This window comes from Eumetopias jubatus, unplaced genomic scaffold (genome assembly GCF_037043125.1).
Source record: "Eumetopias jubatus isolate StellerSeaLion01/CBP00866 unplaced genomic scaffold, mEumJub1_p1.0 scaffold_1, whole genome shotgun sequence".
In the NCBI taxonomy this organism is placed as follows: Eukaryota; Metazoa; Chordata; class Mammalia; order Carnivora; family Otariidae; genus Eumetopias; species Eumetopias jubatus.
The window spans coordinates 92,106,077-92,130,313 of NW_028274807.1; the positions used below are offsets into that span (position 1 = coordinate 92,106,077).

At 40.7% G+C, this 24,237-nt stretch overlaps 1 protein-coding gene across 8 annotated transcripts in view; it reads right to left on the reverse strand.

The window, feature by feature from the left end:
• Positions 1-24,237, reverse strand: part of FNDC3B (fibronectin type III domain containing 3B) — a 342,865-nt gene that overhangs the window by 125,603 nt on the left and 193,025 nt on the right. For all 8 annotated transcript variants that reach the window (XM_088025487.1, XM_088025441.1, XM_028100958.2 and 5 more), the window contains 2 exons: positions 14,672-14,915; positions 11,688-11,978 (listed from right to left, as the gene is read on the reverse strand). In XM_088025487.1, coding sequence (XP_087881613.1) covers positions 11,688-11,978; positions 14,672-14,915 — 535 coding nt within the window. The remainder of the gene's footprint in view (positions 1-11,687; positions 11,979-14,671; positions 14,916-24,237) is intronic.

Here is a 24,237-nt window from a genome sequence, read left to right on the forward strand (position 1 = left end):
TGGTGGCCAGCCTCCGTGAAGTTGTCCTCTGTTCCCCTACCCCACAACCATCTTTTCTATTCATATCTCTGTGCCTTCTGGAGGTAGCAACGGACACAATGTATGCCCACCAGGATATGAGCAACGGGAGGTGGAAGTGATGGTGGTACAAGCTCTGAGGTGTAAGGAAAAATTGTGAAAGATTTCCTAGTTAGGTTTCCCAGTTAGCTTATCCACTTGGGTTAACTAACTGGCCTACAGCAAGCAGTCTCAGTGCTGGCAAAGGAAATACAGGCAGGCTGTTGTTTGCCCAAAGCATCGCCAGCCAGCCTGTTTCCCTCTTTGTCCCAACACCAGCCAAACAATCTAAAGCAGTCAGTCAGCTGAGCAGGTTCAGACAGGGAATCAAGCGGACCCGGCACGCTCTCCTCCTCAATCTCAGAAAGGAATCCCGCCCAGAGGAGGCAGAGGAAAGACAAGGAGAGAGGGCTGAATTTCATTCTGGCTCGGGATTCTTCAGGTTGTTTATGGGTAGCCATAGCGAAGAGAATTTTGGGGGGGCCTGGATGCTCCACAGAATCCTCTCGTATCTCAAGTCCTTACTCAGCACTGACACCGACTGCAGGATGCCTCGCCCGTCAGCACTCTGAGGGGCATGCTCCCAGGCTGCTGGGGTTCTGCTAACATGACCCACAGGAGGCAGTTCTCATAAGCAGAAACATGTCATGGTCTTTCTTCACCCATGCTCTGTAACATTCTTAAAGCACGTAGCGTCTGAAACTGTAATGGAGAGCTCACAACAGTCTCTGACTAAGTGCTATTAATTACCCCCATTTTATACACACATGAAGAAACGGAAGCTTTGAGAGATGAACTATCTGGCCCAAAGGCACACAGCTCTCTAGTGGCAGACTTGGGACAAAACCAAGAACTGCAGGGTCCCAGCTAGTAAGTCATTCTGCTTCTAAGTCAGGCACATGTGTGATGATGACCTCTGACCCAGGAAAATTCAGAATTCAACTTAGCTAAATGAGAGAATAGCATCTAAAATTTTCAATTCAATAAAATTGAAGGTTACATATGTACCAGAAACAAACCATGTCATCACTTATACCTGCTGTTTAAAAGGGTTCTTTGGAATGCTATGTATTTTACCAACACGGGTTCTGATGTCATCTAAGTGCCGCTAGGACCAGTTCCCAAGAAAGCAAAAAGGCAGAGAAAATAATATGGGTGCGCGCAGTTAATTACTACATATGGTAGAAACTAATCAAAATTCCGCCCTCAGTCTTCGGGTGAACATTCATTTCAAAAAGAAAACTCAAAGAATGCTTTCACATGTTATCTGTCTTTTTATATGTTAAGGGAAAAATGTGAAACTTCAAGTATGATTTCATGGGTTAGGATTCCTTCAACTGACATGACAAATATGTCTCATCCTGTCTGTCCTAAGAATCACATCGTTAACATCTTTAAAACATTCCAGACTGCAAGAACAATGCGAGCGGGGGGAAAGAAGAGGGGCAAAAGGCGGAGAGATAAGTGCCGGGCCTTGATAAAGACACACCTACGCATGAGCAAGAACTTGGGCCACCCGAGTTTCCTCCTTGTGGAGCCACACGCAGGCCTCTGGAAGGGGGAAAAAAAATCAGCATACTGGACTCTTAACAGAAAAGAGAGTTATTCGTAGTTGGGTTTCTCCAGCTCAGGCCTTCAGAGGATGATGTCCAGGTCAGAAATCACATGTCAACAGACAGCACATTCCTTCTGAAAACAGCCTTCTATCCCCAGGCTTGTCTCCTTTGCCATCCCACGGGTAGGGAGCTGTTGCAGTAAGTCTGCTCAGATCTCCACCAGCATCACTCAGAGGCCTCCAAAACCCAAGAATGGATCTGGCAGCCCACCTCTGAAATGGAAAAGAGGGTGTTAATTGCCCAGTTTCCTGCTGGAAAGAATGTCTGTTGGCATTTTGAGCCAGGGGTCCACATATCGTCCTTTAAAAAAAAAAAAAAAACAAAACAAAAATGAAGTTATTTGGCCTTGTTTGGACTATTTTCACTTTCAGACTGTACTTGGCAGAAAGATGGGTGAATTCCACTGACCTGAGCTCACTTTTAATTTTTTTCATGTTTTCTGGATATTTTTGCCATGCTTAGGATTCATCCACAGCTGCAGACAAGTGAAAACACACAGGATTTATCTGCAGCGACAGACCTGAGAGATGGCGCATTGATGGGAATCCATCTAGAAGCTGCACATTTTCAAGTGCAATGCGGAAAGTGCACAGTGCAGGAGCAAGGAGAAACCCCACAGCCCCGCCTCAATCAGACTCTCTTCCCAGACACCCTGCTCAAGCAAGCCTAGGAGGATATGTGCTCAGGAGATGGAAGAGCGTGCAAGTGAAAGAAGCCATAGGCCATTTGCAAAGTGTGCAAGCCCAGAAAAGCACCAGGGTTATCTCTTATAGGGAGACAAGACCAGAAGATTCCAGAAGAAAATCTGCCTTGACTACCAACATTCCAGACCTTATTAACATTCAGTTCCTCCTTCCAAACAAAGGGGACCACTGTCCCAGGCCCGGCCCAGGTGGATGCAGCCACCCCCTCCCGGAGCCCATGCCATCCAGCAAGAGGAGAAAACTACAAGGCCTCCCAAATGTTCACAATCTCAGGCCTCAAGAGGAAAACACCATCCCCGACTTACTACTGTAATTCTTATCTGCAAGAATGAATGAGCTTTTAAGCTAAGTTTGGGTAAACAGACATTGGAGTCAGATTCTGGTTCCTGAGCAGTGATAGCAAAATATAAAAGAGAAAAAAATGTCGGGGAGGACCAGCTGAGAAGGAATTAGAACACAAAAACGTGATAATAAGGGAAACTACTCAGGCCAGAAGGCAATTTGTGATCTCTGAAGGAGAAAAGCACAAGAATAACGCTTTTGTCACCAGCTTCCAATGTTACAATCAGAAATTATGACTCTATGCGGTGGAATTTCATCTAAAGTATAACTTAATCTTTGGATTGTCAACAATCCCAAAGGTCAAAGGTCAAATGCCAAAAGTATGCTGTATCCTCGTTTTCTTCTGTATTTGGAATTCTTACCATTTTGTCCCAATTCCTTCCCACATGGGACTGAAAGTTCTAGAGGCCTCCACATCAGCTACTACCTATATGTTAGTGACACAATTGGAATTCTTCCATCAACACTGCATGCTTATCGTTATACCATATACTACAAAAGGAATATGCCTTAACTTAAATCCACTGTTTTAACTGAATGCCTCCCAGGGCCCCTCTATTTTATTGTATTTTTTTCAATTTAAATTCAATTAATTAACATATAACGTATTAGTACTTTCAGAGGTAGAGGTCAGTGATGCATCAATCTTATATAATACCCAGTGCTCATTACATCACGTGCACTGGGTATTATATAAGATGTCCATTAAGAACTCAGTTAAAAATTGCTTGGACAGCAAAGGAAACAGTCAACAAAACCAAAAGACAACCGACAGAATGGGAGAAGATATTTGCAAATGACATATCAGATAAAGGGCTAGTATCCAAAATCTATAAAGAACTTATCAAACTCAACACCCAAAGAACAAATAATCCAATCAAGAAATGGGATCAGAAGACATGAACAGACACTTCTGCAAAGGAGACCTCCAAATGGCCAACAGATATATAAAAAAGTGCTCAACATCAGTTGGCAGCAGGGAAATCCAAATCAAAACCTTCAATGAGATACCACCTTACACCCATCAGAAAGGCTAAAATTAACAAGTCAGGAAACGACAGGCAACGATGTGGAGAAAGGGGAACCCTCCTACACTGTTGATGGGAATGCAAGCTGGTGCAGCCACTCCGGAAAACAGTATGGAGATTCCTCAAAAAGTTGAAAATAGAGCTACCCTACGACCCAGCAATTGCACTACTGGGTATTTACCCCAAAGATACAAATGTAGTGATCCGACGGGGCACATGCACCCCAATGTTTATAGCAGCAATGTCCACAACAGCCAAACTATGGAAAGAGCCAAGATGTCCATCAACAGATGAATGGATAAAGAAGATGTGGTGTATATATACAATGGAATATTATGCAGCCATCAAAAGGAATGAAATCTTGCCATTTGCAACAATGTGGATGGAACTAGAGGGTACTATGCTAAGTGAAATAAGTCATTCAGAGAAAGACAAGTATCGTATGATCTCACTGATACGAGGAATTTGAGAAACAAGACAGAGGATCGTAGGGGAATGGAAGGGAAAAATGAAACAAGATGAAACCAGAGAGGGAGACAAAACCATAAGACACTCTTAATCTCAGGAAACAAACTGAGGGTTGCTGGAGAGGAGGGCAGTGGGAGGGATGGGGTGGCTGGCTGATGGACATTGGGGAGGGTATGTGCTATGGTGAGCGCTGTGAATTGTGTAAGACTGATGAATCACAGACCTGTACCCCTGAAACAAATAATACATTCTATGTTAATTAAAGAAATCAAAAAAAAAAAATTGCTTGGCACTCAAAGGGCCAGAGGCTCTCAAGCATTACTTGCTTACCCCCCACCGGGAGAGCCTAGGAAAACACACATTGCTGGGCCCCACGCTCCACAGGCTGTTGTTTAGGGCTGGGGCAGATCATGAGCGTACATGAATCTCACAAGCCCCTACATAGTGGTGAAGCTGCGGGTCTCAGACCAAGGAGCCAGGGTCTAGATGAGGGCCTCACCTCTGGGAAAGTCTTGTGGATGCTATCAAGTACTTAGGTTCCCCACTCCAACCATAGCAGTACCAACTTTATCTGATTTCAGAGTGTGTGTGTGTGTGTGTGTGTGTGTGTGTGTGCGCGCGCGCATGAACACTTATGATGGTGGTATGGGAAATAAGGATCTGTATTTAATTGGGATCTATACAAAAGTGTTTGAAAAAGGAGGACCTACTCATGGATAAGATTTTGAAAATCACTGACCCTAATTCACCTGTTCATCTTACTGAAGGAAAACTGAGCCTAGTGAAATGACTTGTGTATCACACAATCCAAAACATATACTACTGTATCTAACAATTCCACTCAAGTTTTAAAATGTACAAGTAATGAGTGAGAAAGACATCCTCACTGCTGGGATAAACCTGCAGATGAGGTAAAGGTCAGCAGGATCAACTGTACACACAACATACCTCTACACATAAAGTGGAGATTGTGAGTTAGCATGTTTGACGTTCTCTCTCTCTCTCTCTCTCTCTCTCTCTCCCTGTCCCATCCCAGATACAGGCACAGACACACATACCCATAATTAAAGGGATTGCTTAGGTCTTTTTCCTATTATCAGACTGGATCCTCATCAAACTTGTTATTTTTCACTCTGGATTCACATAATCCTTTCCAAAACAGCACTAGTAGGTAACCCTTTTCTCCTTTCTGAGGATGTATGATAATGGAACCACAACTCAGATTGAAAATTGCGGGATTTCAGTTTCCAACCTGTAACTGCTGGGTAACTTCCTTAATGTCATATGCTTTGGTTCTTATTGAGGATAAAAGGGAAGGAATGAAACTTCCCTCTCACTCAGTGACACACACAAGTTCTTTAGTCTCCAAGATGAACTTTTAACTGGGTCTTGGCCACAGAACAGTCTCGAGACCCATCCATTGGGCAATATTCTGCAGATGAGAACAAATTTTTCCAGACCATATGATTCAGCAATTCCTCACTATGGAGTATTCATCCAAAGAAAACAAAAACACTAATTTGAAAAGATACATGCAGCTCTCTGTTCATTGCACCATTATTTATAGTAGCCATGATATGGAATCAACCCAAGTGTTCACTGACAGATGCACTGAAAATAAATGATGTGTACACACACACACACACACACACACACACACACACACACACAGGAATATTACTCAGCCATAAAAAAGAAGGAAATCTTGCCATCTGCAACAACATGGATGTCCCTAGAGGGTACTATGCTAACTGAAATAAGTCAGACAGAGAAAGATAAATAAATACTGTATGATTTTACTTACATGTGGAATCTAAAAAACCCAAACAAATGAACAAATAAAACCAAACAGATACAGAGAAAAGCCTGGTGGTTGCCAGAGAGGAAGGGGATTAGCTGATGGGGGAAACAGGTGAAGGGGATCAAGAAGAACAGACCTCCAGTTACAGAACGAGTTAAGTCACAGGGAGGCAGTGTGCGGCACAGTGACTACAGTCAAGAATACTGTATTGCAAATCTTAAAGTTGCTAGGGAAGTGAATCTCAAAAGTTGTCATCAAAAGAAAAAATTTTTGGTCACTTTGTGTGGTGACAGACAGCGATGAAACTGAGTGTCGGGATCATTTAGCAAAGTATTCACATGTCCGGGAATGCAGGGTGTAGCTGTCAAAGTGTAAGGTGGTCTGAGCAGAAGGAAGACACTTCTGGCTTACAGGGCAGGAGCTGCAGGAGGAGGGCCGGAAGGAAGGAGGAGGGTCACTGCACAGGAGGGTAGAGAGATAAGGGTTTAGAGAAGGGGACGTCCTGGATGAAAGGTGACCCTAAGACGACAGGAGGGAGAGAGCAAAAATATTCAAGTAACAAGGGTAACCGTTACCCTGAGGCGTTAAGAAATGAACTAGGCTACTTTTAATATTTAATAAAGAGAATTAAAATACCTATTTTACAGACGATACAGAGATTCAGGGAATACTAAAAGCAAATAGCTAGCAAGTGACAAAGCCAGATCAATTCTAAGCCAAGTATGCCTTCTAACAAAGTCCCAACCATTCCATGCCTACAACACACCATTAACTCCAGGTAGTACAAAGAAACATGAAGCCGACATTCCTCTGAGGGTACCGCGGGACTCTGTCCTGCCTAAGCTGTTTTCCTGAAGGTGACAGTAAATGAAAGGAGGGGTTGGCTGCAGAGCAGTACCGTTAGGGGTACAGAATTATTCCTAGGAAGAGGAAACAGTGCAACAGCTACATAGGTTCAAATGGAAGACCTGTTCTAGAAAACAAATGAAGAACACAGGATTCATTCCACAAATATTTGCTGTGTACCTACTATATGCCAGAAATAGTTCTAGGAGGTAAAAATGGTGAATTAAAAGTTCCTGTCTCCTATTGGGCACAACTTAGTGAACCACACCTATTATTACCATCCTTAATTTTAGGATAGTAGTTCTTTATCTTGGCCGACATCATTCCCAGTGGAGGACTGATAAAACAAGCAAGCAAGCGTCCATCCATCCGTGAAGCCAGATCAGGTGAAGAGAGTCTCATTTAGTAGATCTGAAAATGAGGTTTAGGAATTTATTTTGGGTTTTTTGTTTCTGAATCCAGAATATTAGTTTATTTCATTTGACCTACTATATTTTATTCAATTCTATTCCTGTTTGTACACTGATTCATCTGCTTATTCTTTCATATTTTCTTATATGTTTAAACAATATCTGATTCACTTGGGGTTTTTTTCTTTTAAAATATTTACAACTGGAAGCTTGCACCTCCTAACACACCTATTTTGCCCATCCCCCTACTCACCTCCCCTCTGGCAACCACCAGTTGGTTCTCTGTATCTACTTTTTGTTTTTAGATTCCACATACAAGTGAAATCATATGGTATTTGTCTTTCTCTGTCTTATTTCACTCAGCATAATGCCCTCTCTAGGTCCATCCATGTTGTTGCAAGTGGCAAGCTCTCATTCCTTTTTATGGCTGAATAATATTCCATTTTACATACATATATCACTCTTCTCTATTTCTCTACCCACACGTCAATCAATGGATATGTGGGTTGCTTCCATATCTTGGCTAATGTAAATAATACTGCAATAAATACAGGGGTACATATCTTTTTGAATTAGTGTTTTTCTTTGGGTAAATAACCCATAGTGAAATCACTGGATCATATGGTCTACTTTTAATTTTTTGAGGAACCTCCATACTGTTTTCCACAGTGGCTGCACCCAGTTACAGTCCCACCCACAGTGCATGAGGGCTCCCTTTTCTCTACATGCTCACCTACACTTGTTATTTCTTGTCTTTTGATACTAGTCATTCTGACGGGTATGAGGTGACGTCTCATGGTTTTGATCTTTATTTCCCTGATGATTAGTAATGATGAGCATCTTTTCATGTGCCTGTACGTCTTCTTTGGAAAAATGTCCATTCAGGTCCTCTGCCCATGTTTTCATTGGATTGTTTTTTTTGGTGTTGAGTTGTAGAAGTTCTTTATATATTTTGGATATTAACCTTTATCGGATGTATCATTTGCAAATGTCTTCTCCTATTCAGTAAACTGCCTTTTCATTTTGTTCTGTTTGCAAAAGCTTTTTGTTTCTGTGTAGTCCCAATCGTTCATTTTTGTTTTTGTTTCTCTTGCCTGAGGAGACATACCCATAAATATGCTGCTAAGGCCCATGTCCAACAGATGATCGCCTATGTCTTCTTTTAAGAGTGTTATGATTTCGGGTCACACATTTAGGTTTTTAATCCATTTTGAGTTTATTTTCGTATAGGGTGTAAGAAAGTGGTCCAGCTTCATTCTTTTGCATGTAGCTATCCAGTTTGCCCAGCGCCATTTATAAAAAAGACTGTCTTTTCCTCATTGTATATTCTCGCCTTCTTTGTCATAGATTAATTGACCATATAACCACGGGTTTATTTCTGCACTATTCTGTTTTACTGATCTATGTATCTATTTTCCTGCCAGTACCAGACTGTTTTGATTGCTATAGCATTGTAGCGTATCTTGAAATCTGGGATGGTGATACATTCAGCTTTGTTGTTCTTTCTCAAGACTGCTCTGGCTATTCAAGGTCTTTTGTGGTTCCACACAAATGTTAGGATCATTTGTTCTAGTTTCTGTGAAAAATGTTATTGGTATTTTAATAGGGATTGCACTGAATCTGTAGATTGCTTTGGAGAGTATGGACATTTTTACAATATTAATTCTTCCAATCTATGAGCATGGAGTATCTTTCCATTTGTTTGTGTCCTCTTCAAATCCTTTCATCAATGTCTTAGTTTTCAGAATACAGGTCTTTTATCTCCTTGGAATGTGGTCATTTCAGATTGGCATGTTTCATTCAGTAACATGCACTTAAGGTGGTTTTATCTCTTTTTATACTTTAGCAGAATTTGGGTAATATTCCATTGTCTGCATAAAGCACAGTTTGTTTACTTACTAGAGAACATCTAGGCTGCTTCCAAGTTTTGGCAATTATGAATACTGCTGCTATAAACACTTGGGTGTAGGTTTTTGTCAGGACCTAAGTTTTTAATTCCTTTGGGAAAATGAATACTTAGTTTTAAAATCCAACATGTAAACCTCTCAGATCCTTACTGAAATGAGGCAGAAAACATAATACTCTGATTCTTTATTTCGTGGCTAAACCATGTGGAGAGTTGCACTTTGAGTGGTTTTGAGGAGGTAAATAATGCAATGAGAAAAGGAGCAATAGACCAAGTTCAGACTAAAGCTGAGATGAAATTTTTTCTAATTTTTCACTGCAAAACACACACTCCTGTAAGAGCATAATGAAAGTGATCTCACTGTTACTATCATCATCATCATGTTTTAACACAATAGCAAAGAGCTTAAGGTGCTCAAAACAATTATACTCTCATTCATTACATAAGAGGCCAAAATGTTTGTAAATATATAGATGTTAGCAAACATTTCAGTATCGATTTCAGTGCAAATCCATATCCTCTCTTACAGCTGTGAGTATATTAAAAAATAGAGCAGCTTATACATTTAGACATGATATAAAATAACTGCACAGATAAAGGTACTTATTTTTGCCATACTTAATCCATAATTACCTTAGTTTTATTAACTTTAACTCTGATTCATCTTATTTTCCTTCCTTTATCTCTTTGCCCCTTAGATCTTAATTCAAATTTATTCTGACTCTATTATATATATATCTATGTCATCTGTCTGAAATCTTTGTTGGTACAAGACAGGGCAAAAATTTTTAGAGAATGAATCAAATAATCAAGGTAGTTCAAACCTCATTACGCTCTCTGAAGACTGCTACATTCCTTTTCTCTTTTTTTATAAACTAAAATTCTCCTTAGAAAAACTTATTTCTAATTTTTTGTGTGAATTCCCTCTCATGCCCATGGTTAAAAAGTCTAACATTGCTAGTAATCTAATTTTAAACTTAAAGAGTTTGTATTATCAGTTGACTAAAAATTACTTTATATGGCAAAAATAGCAGTATACCTAAAAAACTACTTAGGGGCGCCTGGGTGGCTCAGTCAGTTAAGCAGTTAAGCGTCTGCCTTCGGATCAGGTCACGATCTCAGGGTCCTGGGATTGGGCCCCGCATCGGGCTCCCTGCTCAGCGGGGAGTCTGCTTCTCCCTCTGCCCCTCCCCCTGCTCTTGTTCTCTCTCTCTCTCAAATAAATAAATAAAATCTTTTAAAAACTACTTAAAGGCCTCTTAAACTTTGGGTCTCTTCTATATACTTGTTTATGCTTTGTTTGATAAGAATAATGCATAACTGCGTAAAACCTGGAAAAATATAGAAAAGAATAAAGAACAAAATTAAAAGAATCTGTAACACATTTTACTCAGAGAAATTACTGGTCACTTTTTACTGCATCTTACTATTCCTCTTTTTAATGCTACAATTCACTCATAAATAAAACGGGGGGGAATGATGCCAATGGCTGGTTCTACCTCGGTTTCCTCAGCCCCAAAAAGAGTCCAGTCTTCCTGACACAATCAAACATAAACAACCTCCATCTCTGTCATTCACAAACACATTCTCTCACACACACACACAGGCCCTGTTCCTATCCGGATGAGGTCTGATAAAATGGAGTATATTTAACGAGTGCTATAATCACTTCTTATCCTTTCTTTTCTAGTCACTCATGTCTTTATAATATATTTATATTTGTAAACTCACCTAGCTTTTCAAAATGTTACCTTATTCTGCTTCAGTTAAGTCAGACTTCTCTATACGTCTATATCAAAAGCCTGTTTTTAACTCCCGTGGCATCAAAATAGGTGGTTTCTAAATCTCGGCTAAAAGCTTGATTTAAAGCACATATAACATTCTTCCCCCAAATTAACCAATCTATAGCCATAAGACTCATCTAACAAAAAAACACATGCCCTTTGGAGCTGATGTTTCATGTGCGGTGACCTTATTTCTTCTGTCTCATTCTTAGGCAACGAATACTTTATTCAGAATGCAAAGGTGGCATTAAGCAAGAACTGATACCTAAAACTAAGCAGAAATATATTCCTATTCTACAATGATAAATTTCACTACAGAACCAAGTAATTACATCTGGTTTCCTAAGGTATAATTATTTTCAGAGTTAAACAAGCCCTATACTTCTTAGAAAGACTGTTTTACTTCGGATCTCCTCCCTGCCTGTCTATTTGGAGTGAAACAACAGGAAGTGGGCTAATGTGAAAACCCGCTGGGATACTTGTTACCGAGCTTATGTAAAGCGTCACATGGCACTTGTGACCCAAAGATATTTCTGCCATAAACTATTAATCAAAAAGAGGATACGATATTCTGCTCTTACTCAGAAAATGATCAGAGGGTCTAACCAGTCATTCCTAGTAGAAAGACCAATTGCCATGAAATAACACTGTTATGTACAAGACGTTTCCTTTAGGATGTCCGGCTCCATGGCTCACTTGTTTTGGCAACCACCTCTGCACATTACCTTGCAAATCTGAATCATTCGACTTCGGACTGCTCCTTGCTCGCCGCTCTGTTTTCTTACTCCCTGGCCCGCCCCCGCCGCCTCCTCCACTGCCTCCACCTCCTCCAGCACTGTGGCCCTTCCCGTAGCCGTTGTACACGGGTGTGCAGTTGCTTTTGTAGATAGAAGATGGGGGACTGTTGAGGCGGTTCTGGCGGTCAATCTGGCGGTCTTTCAGTTTTTTGTGTGGAGGCTTGCTGTACTGGTCTTCCCGGGTAATGTAGCTTGACATTCCATAGAGTGGTATGATTTCTGAAATGGAGGATTATGACAAATGCAAGCTCAGTCTACATTTTTTTTGTTTTGTTTTGTTTTGTTTTAGATTTTATTTACTTGAGAGAGTGTGAGCACAAGCAGGGGCGAGTGGCAGGCAGAGGCTTCCTGAGGAGCAGGAAGCCCGACGCAGGACTCGATCCCAGGACCCTGAGATCATGACCTGAGCCAAAGGCAGATGCGATGCTTAACTGACTGAGCCACCCAGGCGACCCCTACTATGTAGATTTTTAAGTGGCTCAAAAAAAAAAAAGGGGGAGCCTACAAAACAATTTCAGATCTTAGGGGAAAACATTTTAAATTAAAAATGTTAACTCAATTCAAAATTCTATTTAGGCAGTAATAAAAATGAAATATATAAACACAGATTGGGTCCTTAAATGTTTATAAGAAGAAAGGGCCCCACATGCATAGAGTGACCAACTAAATTAGCATTCCAAACTGAATACTTCTGAGAGTGAAAAGGTAGCATTCCTAATCATGTCTCTGGAGAAGAGACCTAAACCAGGACTGTTTTAAGCATACCAGGAACATACAGTCACCCTATATCACATAACTGACATTTCAACTGATCAACGGTAAAGCTCCACTTTTCTTTTCTTTCTGTTCACATAGCTTAGGGAAGATCTTTAAAAAGCGTATCTTCACAAGGTAACCAAATTGCACTAAAGAATGTGAAAACACAAATGCAATCAGATTCAAAGAGGCTATGCCCAGGGCGCCTGGGTGGCTCAGTTGGTTAAGCATCAGACTCTTGATTTCCGCTCAAGTCATGATCTCAGGGTCGTGAGATCAAGCCCCACATCAGGCTCCCCACTCAGCAGGGAGTCTGCTTGAGATTCTTCCCCTCTGCCCCTTCCCCCACTCATGCTCCCTCTCTCTCCTTCTAAGAGCCTATGCCCAATGAAATCATATCGAAATATACAAAAGGGATAGTAAATGTTTTAAATATCACAATGTGTTACACTTGAGATTTAAGATATTCACCATGGACACTAACATAATAATCTTTTAAAACATGTTGAAACTTTACTCCTCTGGTGTGGGAAATTAAATGTTTGTTTTTAGATATGTACATTGAGAAGTAAAGTAAGGGAATATAGAAAGGGCTTTTTATCTATAAAGCAAAAGGATTTTGTTTTTTGCTTTAATTTTGAAATCAATGAGGCACTTTCATCTGTACATTATTGTGCCGTGTTATTGTAATGAAATTAAACCAAAATACCCTATGAAATGAAGACACTGTTTTTTAATTCTAATGACCATTTAAATCATACTGCTGTCTAAAATTTCAGAGGACATCATTTACGAAACGGTAACTATGTGGCATTCTACTAACACACTGCTGACATAAGGCAAGTCACACACTCTTCATCAAGCAATTAGACAGTGACGAAGGCTTTTTGGTCATTAAGCTCAGACCAAATCAGAAAACTCTTGACAATACTCAAATATTTAATGTACATCGTGTCAAAGCACTGAATACTTTCTTAAAAATGACAGTTAATTATTTTTTTCAGATTTTATCCAAATGTTTTCATGGCATCTCCTCACTATGTTTTAAGGTGTTAGTCACTAGGCAGGAAGATTATATTAATACAAAGTTATTGATGCCATCATTCTCCATAACCCGCTTTTTGAATTTTATATTAAATTTCTTTCTAACTACTTAAGAAACAAAAAACCAAAACAACAAAATCAAATTCTATCCCTAAGTTGGAATAGGATATTCCACTTAAAATAACCATCTCAAATTTTTCTTCTGTCAAGAAAACAATTACAATGTGAGATAAACATACAGGGAAAAAATATATATATACACATACATAACTGAAAAGAGAAAGTGATAAGTTGCTATGGTGTAGCAGCAATTCTCGTATTTGAACCAATATAAAAAATGTCTGAAGTGATAAAAATGCTTCAATTCATGGAAGAAAATCACTTTGCAAAGCCTTAGATGTCTTAGACGTTAAAGTCTGACTTTTTACCTTCACTTATCTGGTTTGTTAGTATCCATTTTGATATAAAAAGGCTTTTGACTAAACCAATACCAAACCCAAAACTAGAAAGACACAATGTCTGGGACTCTTTCATGTCAAGGTGAGTATTTGGCTAACCACCGGTGAAACTGGTTAAAGTAAAAACAGGCTTCAGGAGGACCATATCGAGGGGATTCTGAGTTCTACCAAGATTGCAGCACAGAGCATCTGAGAAACTGAAGGATTACTGAGACCTAAGAGTCTTCTATCACTGGAAATTGGGCACAGAACACTTAAATTTTCCTTCTACTGCTAGACCATACGGTTGCCTAGGCAACAATGTGTCACAGTTCCACCTCAGGCCACTATCACATAAAAATATGTGAATGGGACACAGGAACACATGATACATCACTTATTTCTTACTACAGTAAGAAGTGGCTATCTCACTCCCTTCTCTTTGTGCGCTGGGTGGAACAGGTGGCAGAATCTTGGAAAACTCACAAAGGAATCTTTGCAAGACACACTTTGAGACAAAGGAAGCTAGGAATTTCTCTTGAGCTTTTTACAGCAGGTGGATCCCCTTCTACCAGGCTCATTATAGGAGAAACAAAGGGCTCTCTGGTTCTCCTAAGCTACTTCCGAGTTGTAACCAGTTTCCACAGCTCCCAATGCCAGCAATACTTCACTCACCTTGCTCGCCGTATATTGTAGGGGGAATATGGTGCTGAGGAAAAAACTGAGGCGGCATATCTCCAGGTCCAGTAACAGGTGGGTAGTAAGCCGTGTGTGAGTTATGAATAAAATGGGGGTGGTGAGTCAGGTAGGGGGGTAGGTGGTGGGTTGGAGACATGGCTGAGGGGTAGCTTGGGGGGTAACACTCAGGAGACTGGGGTGTGACCACCACCCGGCGGACTCCAGTATTGTCTTCAATCACCTAAAGGAAACAGCAGAAAGAAAGAGTGTCGTATGTATTATCAAGAAACATCCTGTGAACATATATAGTATTTAATTATTCCCTTAATTTTCTCTCGTCCTGGAAAAAAAAAATTAGTGCATGTTGAATTCTGGTTCTCTAATTCTACCAGTTTTTAAATGAGTTTTAGAAATAATAATGTTTAACAATTAAAATTTATGAAAATAAACTTTTCATCAACCATTTGATTCTGATTACACTAAACTTTTTGGAGAGATCAACAGCTTGATAATAAATCTCGTTTGTCTCAAAATTTTCCAAGAAGACTTGGAAGAAGACTTCTGAAGACTTCATCCAAGGCAAGTGGATTTAATGTGTGATTCAGTTGATTTGAGGAATGATAATAACTAATGGTTCAGTGGTTTTCCAGAAAGAAGAGATTTCTGAGTAACATAAACGTGCTTCACAGGGCAGAGCTTTCCAGATCGGCCTGATGGCTTTCGACCCATTCCTGCTTTAGCATGACTGTTGCGTTAATACAAGGACTTTAGGAAACAAAAGCACATTAACTTCAGAGGCCAGAGGCGTACCAAATGTTCATTAAGTCTGGGACTAAGGATGCAGACGAAATGAGGGGATTCCAACCAATAAAAAACTCAATACCCAATCAAGATGGACCCCTTTGCTCCCAAGACGTCCTGGCGATGTAATGGGTGTTATGAAGGGAGACACTAGGATGGGGGACCTGCTATGGGCAGAGGGAGCCCATCAACACTCTATCCACACCCCCAAGAAAGGTAGCTAAGGAAGTACAGTAACAAGTTTACTGCCTCTCTGGCCAATTCCATGCAACCTGCTCTCAAAACAAAGGCTTTTGTTTGAGATGCAAGATAAGAAATAATACAACAGATACCATAATCAAGAGGGAAAGCTGAGGCGTGCAGAGAACAAGAGCAGGGAAAGGCAGAAGAGGCCGATGGGTCAGGGCCTAAGAGTAAACCCAGACGCCAAACAGACCATCTGGCTCAATGAAGTATTTAAGACAATCAGGCACACACTGGTAGGAAGCTTGCTTAAAAAAAATTTTTAAAAGCACCACCACCACCAAAAAAAAATTAAAATTAAGCTTGTATATTGAAATGATTTCTCATTACACCTCAGGAGGCTGATTATGGGCCAAAATAAAATGACTTAATCATGTCTAAAACATTCTAATAAAAAAATTATAATAAGCTTTGTTTTTTTAAAATACCGTTTGATACAAAATGTCAAGTGTATCACTGTTAGTCTATACGTGAGTGTACAAGATAGGTCTCATTTGAATTAATAGCCATTCATCTTTATGTTAAGAAAACAAAAATTGTTATGTTTATTAATGAACCAATTAACATAATAGTTTCAGAATTAACCACTATGTTAACAGTTCATTAAGAAAACAATACTAACTCCTTAAAATGAAGATTCTGAGTCATACTCCCTACAAAAGCTCAAGATGTGGCTTTTTATGCATTCTTTAATAAATGTAATCTCTTCTGGGTTTTGGCAAGCTAATCACATTAACGTCCTTTATGAAGGCACAGCTGTCAATTGAAGGCAGATGTGAAATGATGCCTAAACTATGACGTCGGAAATTCTAATGCATGTGCTAGCATCTTCTATATCATCTAAAATGCAGAGTGAGAAAAGGACATTTGGTAGCGCACTTCGTACAATTTTTGTATCCATACAGATTTTTCTTACTATCTGATAAAAACATGCATTATTCTATAGTGTCTTCTCTCTCTCCCACTCTGCCATTGGCTAGTTAGAAAAAAGTAATGTATGTTCCAGATGTTCTTCTTTCACGGAACCTTCGATTCAATCCTGTGCTAGACACTGGAAGGTCCACGGAAGCAAAGGCTTTTGTTTTCTTGAAACTTGCAATCTTCATTATTATAAAACTTCCAGTGGTCAACCAGCCACACAGACCCAGCCAATGCAGTAAAACAAGAACAGGACCCTCACTAAATATGAAGAACTCTGGGCTTATAAACAGGAGAAGTTATAGCGAGAAGAAATTACTTTCATTTCATCGTAATTTCTGACTTGTTAAAACAAAGCACTTAAAAAACGAGGTGAACAAAAAACACTAACAAAGATAAGAATTCTACTAGGGAAAAAAAACACAAAAATATAGGAGATACACAACTAATATATTAGCTTTTTACCATTATATTTTGTAAGAGTATTGCCACTAATTTGAAAAATTAATAAATCTGATGTATGAATTACCCTTTACAAAAAAACAGGTTTCCGGTCAGAAAACCAAGTAGCTCTTTGACACCACAAATTACCTACATATATGAAAATTGTTTGACAGCCCCATTTTTAATTATCTTAAATTATTCCGTGGTATTTGTGTAAGACATCTATTTACATGTACATGAGTAATGGGACCCTTTCAGCAAACTACTGCCTTACCAGTCAAGGCCTACCTCACCATCAAAAATATTTTAAGAAATGAAATATTAGCTTTTTCGCAACGGGTTTGCTGCCAGAACACAGGTGTCGTGAAAACCACCGCTCAACCTAAACCAAAATGGGAAAGGAAAAGACTCACATCAACATCGTCGTCATCGGACACGTAGATTCGGGCAAGTCTACCACTACTGGTCATCTGATCTACAAATGTGGTGGGACGACAAAAGAACTATCGAAAAATTTGAGAAGGAGGCTGCTGAGATGGGAAAGGGCTCCTTCAAGTATGCCTGGGTCTTGGATAAACTGAAAGCTGAACGTGAATGTGGTATCACCATTGATATCTCCCTGTGGAAATTCGAGACCGGCAAGTATTACGTGACCATCATTGATGCCCCAGGACACAGAGACTTTATCAAAAACATGATTACAGGCACATCTCAGGCTGACTGTGCTGTCCTGATTGTTGCTGCTGGTGTTGGTGAATTTGAAGCTGGTATCTCCAAGAATGGGCAGACCCGTGAGCATGCCCTTCTGGCTTACACACTGGGTAGAAAACCCCTAATTGTTGGTGTTAACAAGATGGATTCCACTGAGCCACCCTACAGCCAGAAGAGATACGAGGAAATCGTTAAGGAAGTCAGCACCTACATTAAGAAAATCGGCTACAACCCTGACACAGTAGCATTTGTGCCAATTTCTGGTTGGAACGGTGACAACATGCTGGAGCCAAGTGCTAACATGCCATGGTTCAAGGGATGGAAAGTCACCCGTAAAGATGGGAAGGCCAGTGGAACCACACTGCTTGAAGCTCTGGATCGCATCCTGCCACCAACTCATCCAACTGACAAGCCCTTGCGTCTGCCTCTCCAGGACGTCTACAAAATTGGTGGTATTGGTACTGTCCCTGTGGGCCGAGTCGAGACTGGTGTTCTCAAACCTGGGATGGTTTAAGCAAAGGTGGTCACCTTTGCTCCAGTCAATGTTACAACTGAAGTAAAGTCTGTTGAAATGCACCATGAAGCTTTGAGTGAGGCTCTTCCTGGGGACAATGTGGGCTTCAATGTCAAAAACGTATCTGTCAAAGATGTACGTCGTGGCAATGTGGCTGGTGACAGCAAAACTGACCCACCAATGGAAGCAGCTGGCTTCACGGCTCAGGTGATTATCCTGAACCATCCAGGCCAAATCAGTGCTGGATATGCACCTGTGCTGGATTGTCACATAGCTCACATTGCTTGCAAGTTTGCTGAGCTGAAGGAGAAAATAGATCGTCGATCTGGAAAAAAGCTGGAAGATGGTCCCAAGTTCTTGAAATCTGGTGATGCTGCCATTGTTGATATGGTTCCTGGCAAGCCTATGTGTGTTGAGAGCTTCTCTGACTATCCTCCTCTGGGCCGTTTTGCTGTTCGTGACATGAGACAGACGGTTGCTGTGGGTGTCATCAAAGCAGTGGACAAGACGGCAGCTGGAGCTGGCAAGGTCACCGAGTCTGCCCAGAAAGCTCAGAAGGCTAAATGAATAGTATCCCCAATACCTGCCACCCCAGTCTTCATCAGTGGTGGAAGAACGGTGGAAGAACTGTTTGTGTCAATTGGCCATTTAAGTTTAATAGTAAAAGACTGGTTAATGGTAACAATGCATCGTAAAACCTTCAGAAGGAAAGGAGAATGTTTTGTGGACCATGTTTTTTTTGTGTGTGTGTGGCAGTTTTAAGTTATTAGTTTTTAAAATCAGTACTTTTTAATGGAAACAACTTGACCAAAAATCTATCACAGAATTTTGAGACCCATTAAAACAAAAGTTTAATGAGAAAAAAAAGAAAAAAAGAAATGAAATATTAATTCTGAAATAATCAGAAACAAAAATAAAAAAATATGCTATTGCGTTCATTGTTCTTCCGTAACACAAACTGCAATACAGTTATCAAATGCAGTTTCGATCTACGTCTAAGGAAATTATGCCTATGTTCCCCCAAAGAATAAGAAGTCCAAGGAGCAATAAAAATGCACAAACTAATAAGTAACACAGGAAATCATGGTAATAGGACTCTTTGTTTAAAAATTTGGTTCACAGGGGTGCCTGGGGGTAAGTCAGTTAAGCATCTGCCTTGGCTCAGGTCAAGATCTCAGGGTCCTGGGATGGAGCCCCATGTCGGGCTCTCTACTCATCAGGGAGTCTGCTTCTCCCTCTCCCTCCACCCTCCCTGCCCCCTTGCTCATGTGCTCTCTCTCTCTCTCTCTCAAATAAATAAAATCTTAAAATAAAAAAGGTTCACAAAGAAATATTACTAGAGAAGAATTCAGACATTTGAAAGAGTTCAGGTCCAAAAATCCTGAGGCAATAAAATGTGCCTTCACAAGTGACCACTGAGATTCGTCTGCTTTTGGGATGAATAAAATTGTGACGACGTCCAGAGGCAGACAAATCACCTGCATTCAATTCAACAATTATTTCCTAACACATACTATGAACTAAGCACTGGATATTCAAAAGTGAGAAAAAAAATAGGTAGGATTCATCTAATCTTCTTATTCATCTAAGAATAATATAATGAGAAACATCAAACTAACTTCCGGTAAGTGCTCTTCAAAAATCAGAACATAGTATTGTTTTTTCAAAAATCACAACTATTCTTCATCTAGATTTTCTTTCTAGCTCTGTGACTCTACAGTCACTCACATATCTTTTCCAGAGAAGCACAGACCCTTGGAAAAGATCACTGTACTAGTTTCTCAGACAGTCACCCATTATGGGCTGAATTGTGTGCACCCCCCCACCTCCCCCCCTTCACCAATTCATATATTGAAGTCCTAACTCCCCAGTAGCTCAGCATGTGACTATTCGGAGACAGGGACTTTAAAGAGGTAACTAAGGTAAAATGAGGTTCTGTGGCTGGGCCCTAATCCAATATGACTGATTGCTTAAGAGGAGCAAATTAGGACAGACACGCAGAGGGAAGACCATGTGAGAACGCCAAGGGAAGAGGGAAGATGGCCACCTACCAGCCAAGGAGGGAAGCCTTAGAAGAAACCAAATTTGTAGCCTCCAGAATTGTGAGGAAATAATTTCTGTTGTTTAAGCCATCCAGTCTCGGATGTTACAGTAGCCCTAGCAAATTAACACCCCACCTATCAGAGCCTGATGGCAAACATGAGCTGGCTTGATTTTTGACCACGTCATTTATTGTGCTCAATAAACATTCACTGAGAAACTTCTACGTGCCTAGTATTCTTGCTAATCGGTGGTCTAGACACAAGGATGAGAGGCTGGAAAACAAGGTGTTCACAACAGGGAGAATCTCTGTCCTACTTGCACACATCACCTGGGGGCAGGAGCGAGAGGGCGTGGTCAGGGACACAGCACCGGGAGAGAGAAGAGAATCGCACAGCCAGCCCCTGTGTCTGCCAGCTGCTGGACCTGGGGTATTCCCCCTACCTTCCGTAATGCCTACGCAGTTGGATGGTAGCATCCCTGTTGCACATGAAGAAACCGAGGCATGGCATGAGTAAAATGTACAACTAGTTCAGCTGCAGAACCCGATTCGCATTCTGGTCTGTACTCCAAAGTGTTCATTATGCGGAGAATTACACAGAAGTTAGGAATGCTGAGAAATAAATACGTAAATAATGAACCACAGGAAACAGAATAGGTGGGTTATCAAGAGATGTGAAAGGATTCATGACAAACCAGTATTTACTGACTACTTGCTGCTCTGCTTTAATACCATCTGAAATAAGGCAACACACGTTAAGGTCCTAGAACAGTAATGGATATGTGAAAGAAAAATCTTACCTAGCCATTACTACTATTTAGATTAACACCTCATTAAATCCTCGCAACAATCCTGTGAGGTATATCGTTATGCCCATTTTAGAGATTAAGAGGAATGAAGCTCAGGAATGTTCCGTGAACTGGCCCAAGGTCAGAGAGCAATGAGAGGGAACAATTTTGAGTCCCAAGAACTAAAACAGATCTCTTAATAACACTTACATTTTGAGTGTCCTTTCTCATAGCTAACAGAGAAGGAAGGTAGTTCCCCTTACTGAAATAAAACGCTCCACAGGAAATCTGAGAGTGAGAGAGAGAAGACTGAGAATCTCCAGCAGACTCCCTGCTGAGCTCGGAGTCTGACACGAGGCTCTATCTCACGACCCTGAGATCATGACCGGAGCCATCGGGGGCACCCCTCCATTGGAAATTTTAATTAACTCCTCAGTTCCTACAACTCTCTCCCTTCTACTTCTGGGTTGCAAGTGACAACAATCAAAAGAGGAGCTTAAATGGTAGGTAACAAAAGAGAAATTTTTAAAAGGCTGTTCCAGATGGCCAAGGATGATCCAGGAAGCGGGCAGAGCAGAATGTGCATGGACACACATGAACCCACATGCATTCAGGCAGCGTGTGAGGCCGGGCGGCCAGCTTGCTGCAGTGGCAAGAACACTCACTGGGCTGCCTGCACACGGGAAACTGGGACCAAATAAGTCTGTGAAAATCAGGCTCCAGCTCAGTTCCTAACTGCTGCCAACATACTTGAAATGGGCTCCCAGGCCATTCCAGGAAGGGAAGAAGTCTCCACTAAAACTAAGCATGCAAGCAGTGAACAAGGCCAGGCAATACAAAACACTTGCATGGACAGAGGAATGAGCAGGCCAACAGTCCAGGCTTCTCCCAGCCAGACTGGTGCCCCCTGCCCCCCCCACCCCCAGCACCTCCGTGCTGTAGCAGAGGTTACAGATCTCTCTTGCACCCACTCCAAGTCCCCCAAGGGAACCTGGACACACAGGAGGATTTTGATAAATGCTGGCCAAGTGAACAAATAAATGGAAGAGCAAGAGGGAGGGAAGAAGGGAGGAGGGAAGGAAGGAAGGGTTTCTCTGCTTAGATTTGATGTCCACCAAGACTTATTTACAAATTCATTATCAAATATTCTCCCTTAATTCAGGTAAGTACATCCTATTCTAAAATTTCACTTAATCAAAACCCAGACTTGTCATTCCTGACCCTCTTATTTTATATTAAATGTGATTTTACCAAAAGAAAGACACGGAAAAATATACATTTCCAATGCAAGTTCTACTTCAATCCCAAATGCGGCTGAGGAATTTTATTCCTTATCACCCAGGAGTACAAATGCATTAGCTCCCACATTTCCTTCTTGCACTAACTCTTCACTCTGCATTTTCTAATAGAGTGAACAGCATAAAAGAGTAAAAGCAGGTCTGTTCTTCACAGAAGGCAGAGATTTGAAACCTGAAGACCACCCTTCCCCCAGCCTGTCCCCTTCTTGGTATCCTGGAGGAAACTCCCACAACCATCCCCCAAGTCCCACTGGAAGAAAGTGAAAAGTGGCAGAAAGGAATATTCAAAGAGCAACCCAAGAGTTATAGGAGCAAGCAGTCATTCTATTTTATAGCTGAAGTTAAGTTACTGGACTTAGAAATGGTGGCAGAATTGAATGTATTTCCCAAACCTCTTGACTTACTTCTTCCTGTCTTTACAAATGTAATGATTACAGCTGTGGTTGGAAACATCAAACACTACTTCTCATTTTCACTACTCTTCCTATCCGTAATGGCTAACACTGATGAAATATTATTTGCTCTTTCCAACGTTCCATCATCATTAATGTTTTAGACAGTAAACCTTCCAGGTTGAGGACCAACTACTTTTGCCACTCAGCATGGCTAGTTTTGTAGCCAAAAGGAAAAATAAATCATTGGTGATGTTTCTGGGTTGCTTCTAAAAACCCTTTCAATGATAGCATAAGATCATTCTGCAGAGTAGCTACAGATTGATAATAAATACCCTCCCCTGAATCAAGAAACAAAAGTTCCAATTACTTTTCTCAGCTTTTGGCAATGGTTAAATAAACCACCCATTTCATTTGCTTTATCAATAACTTGTATCAATAACTAAACCTAGAGTTTTAAGTGATAAGGTGATACATGAACAAACAAAAATTCCCCAAACATTCGTACCTACACACTCCTTACATCTGGAAACCTTAAGTTTTCCACTGGTGCTTAATTCTTAACCCACATGCCAGCCCCAGGCAACGGCTATGTATAGACTAAGCAGAAAATGGCTGGATCCAGATACAAATCTGAGGTTGCTGGCAGCGGCGGGGGGGGGGGGGGGTCACAATTACTTTTTTACGTTTATTTTTTTAATTTTTTAAGGATCTTTAAATTTTAATTCAATTAATTAACATACAATGTATTATTAGTTTCAGAGGTAGTGTTCAGTGATTAAATCAGTCTTATATAATATCCAGGGCTCATGACATCATGTGCCTTCCTTAATGCCCCTCCCCCAGTTACACCATTCCCCCACCTCCCTCCGCCTTCCAGCAATTCTCAGTTTGTTTCCTATGATTAAGGGTCTCTTATGGTTTGTCTCCCTCTCTGATTTCGTCTTGTTTTATTTTTCCCTCTCTGGGGATCATAGTTATGTGGCATTTGTCTTCAGTGCTTCTGGGCATGACTCTGACACACAGGCTTGCTCCAGAGACAATGACCAGTATAAGGAGATAAGGAGATAACCTCATAAACAGTAATCGCTCCTCTGTTGGCCTCATATATGCCAACGCTTTTATACACACAGAAATAAGCCAAGCTACTCACACTTACGTAACTCTTGAACCTGGAAAAAACACAACGAAGCCACATATAAATAAAATCAACATTTAGTGCTTTACTAAACACACCTAGCTCTTTCTGGGTAACTACGTAGTGATTTTTAACTAAAACCGCTGAGAGCTAGAGAGGAGGATGGAAACAGGTACATCGTCTGTAGTATCCCTTTAACCCATCAACTTTGGTAAAGCATATAAGTGTTATAGTTGAGGGGACACTGGCAGTTATCTAAGACCTTCCAAATTAAA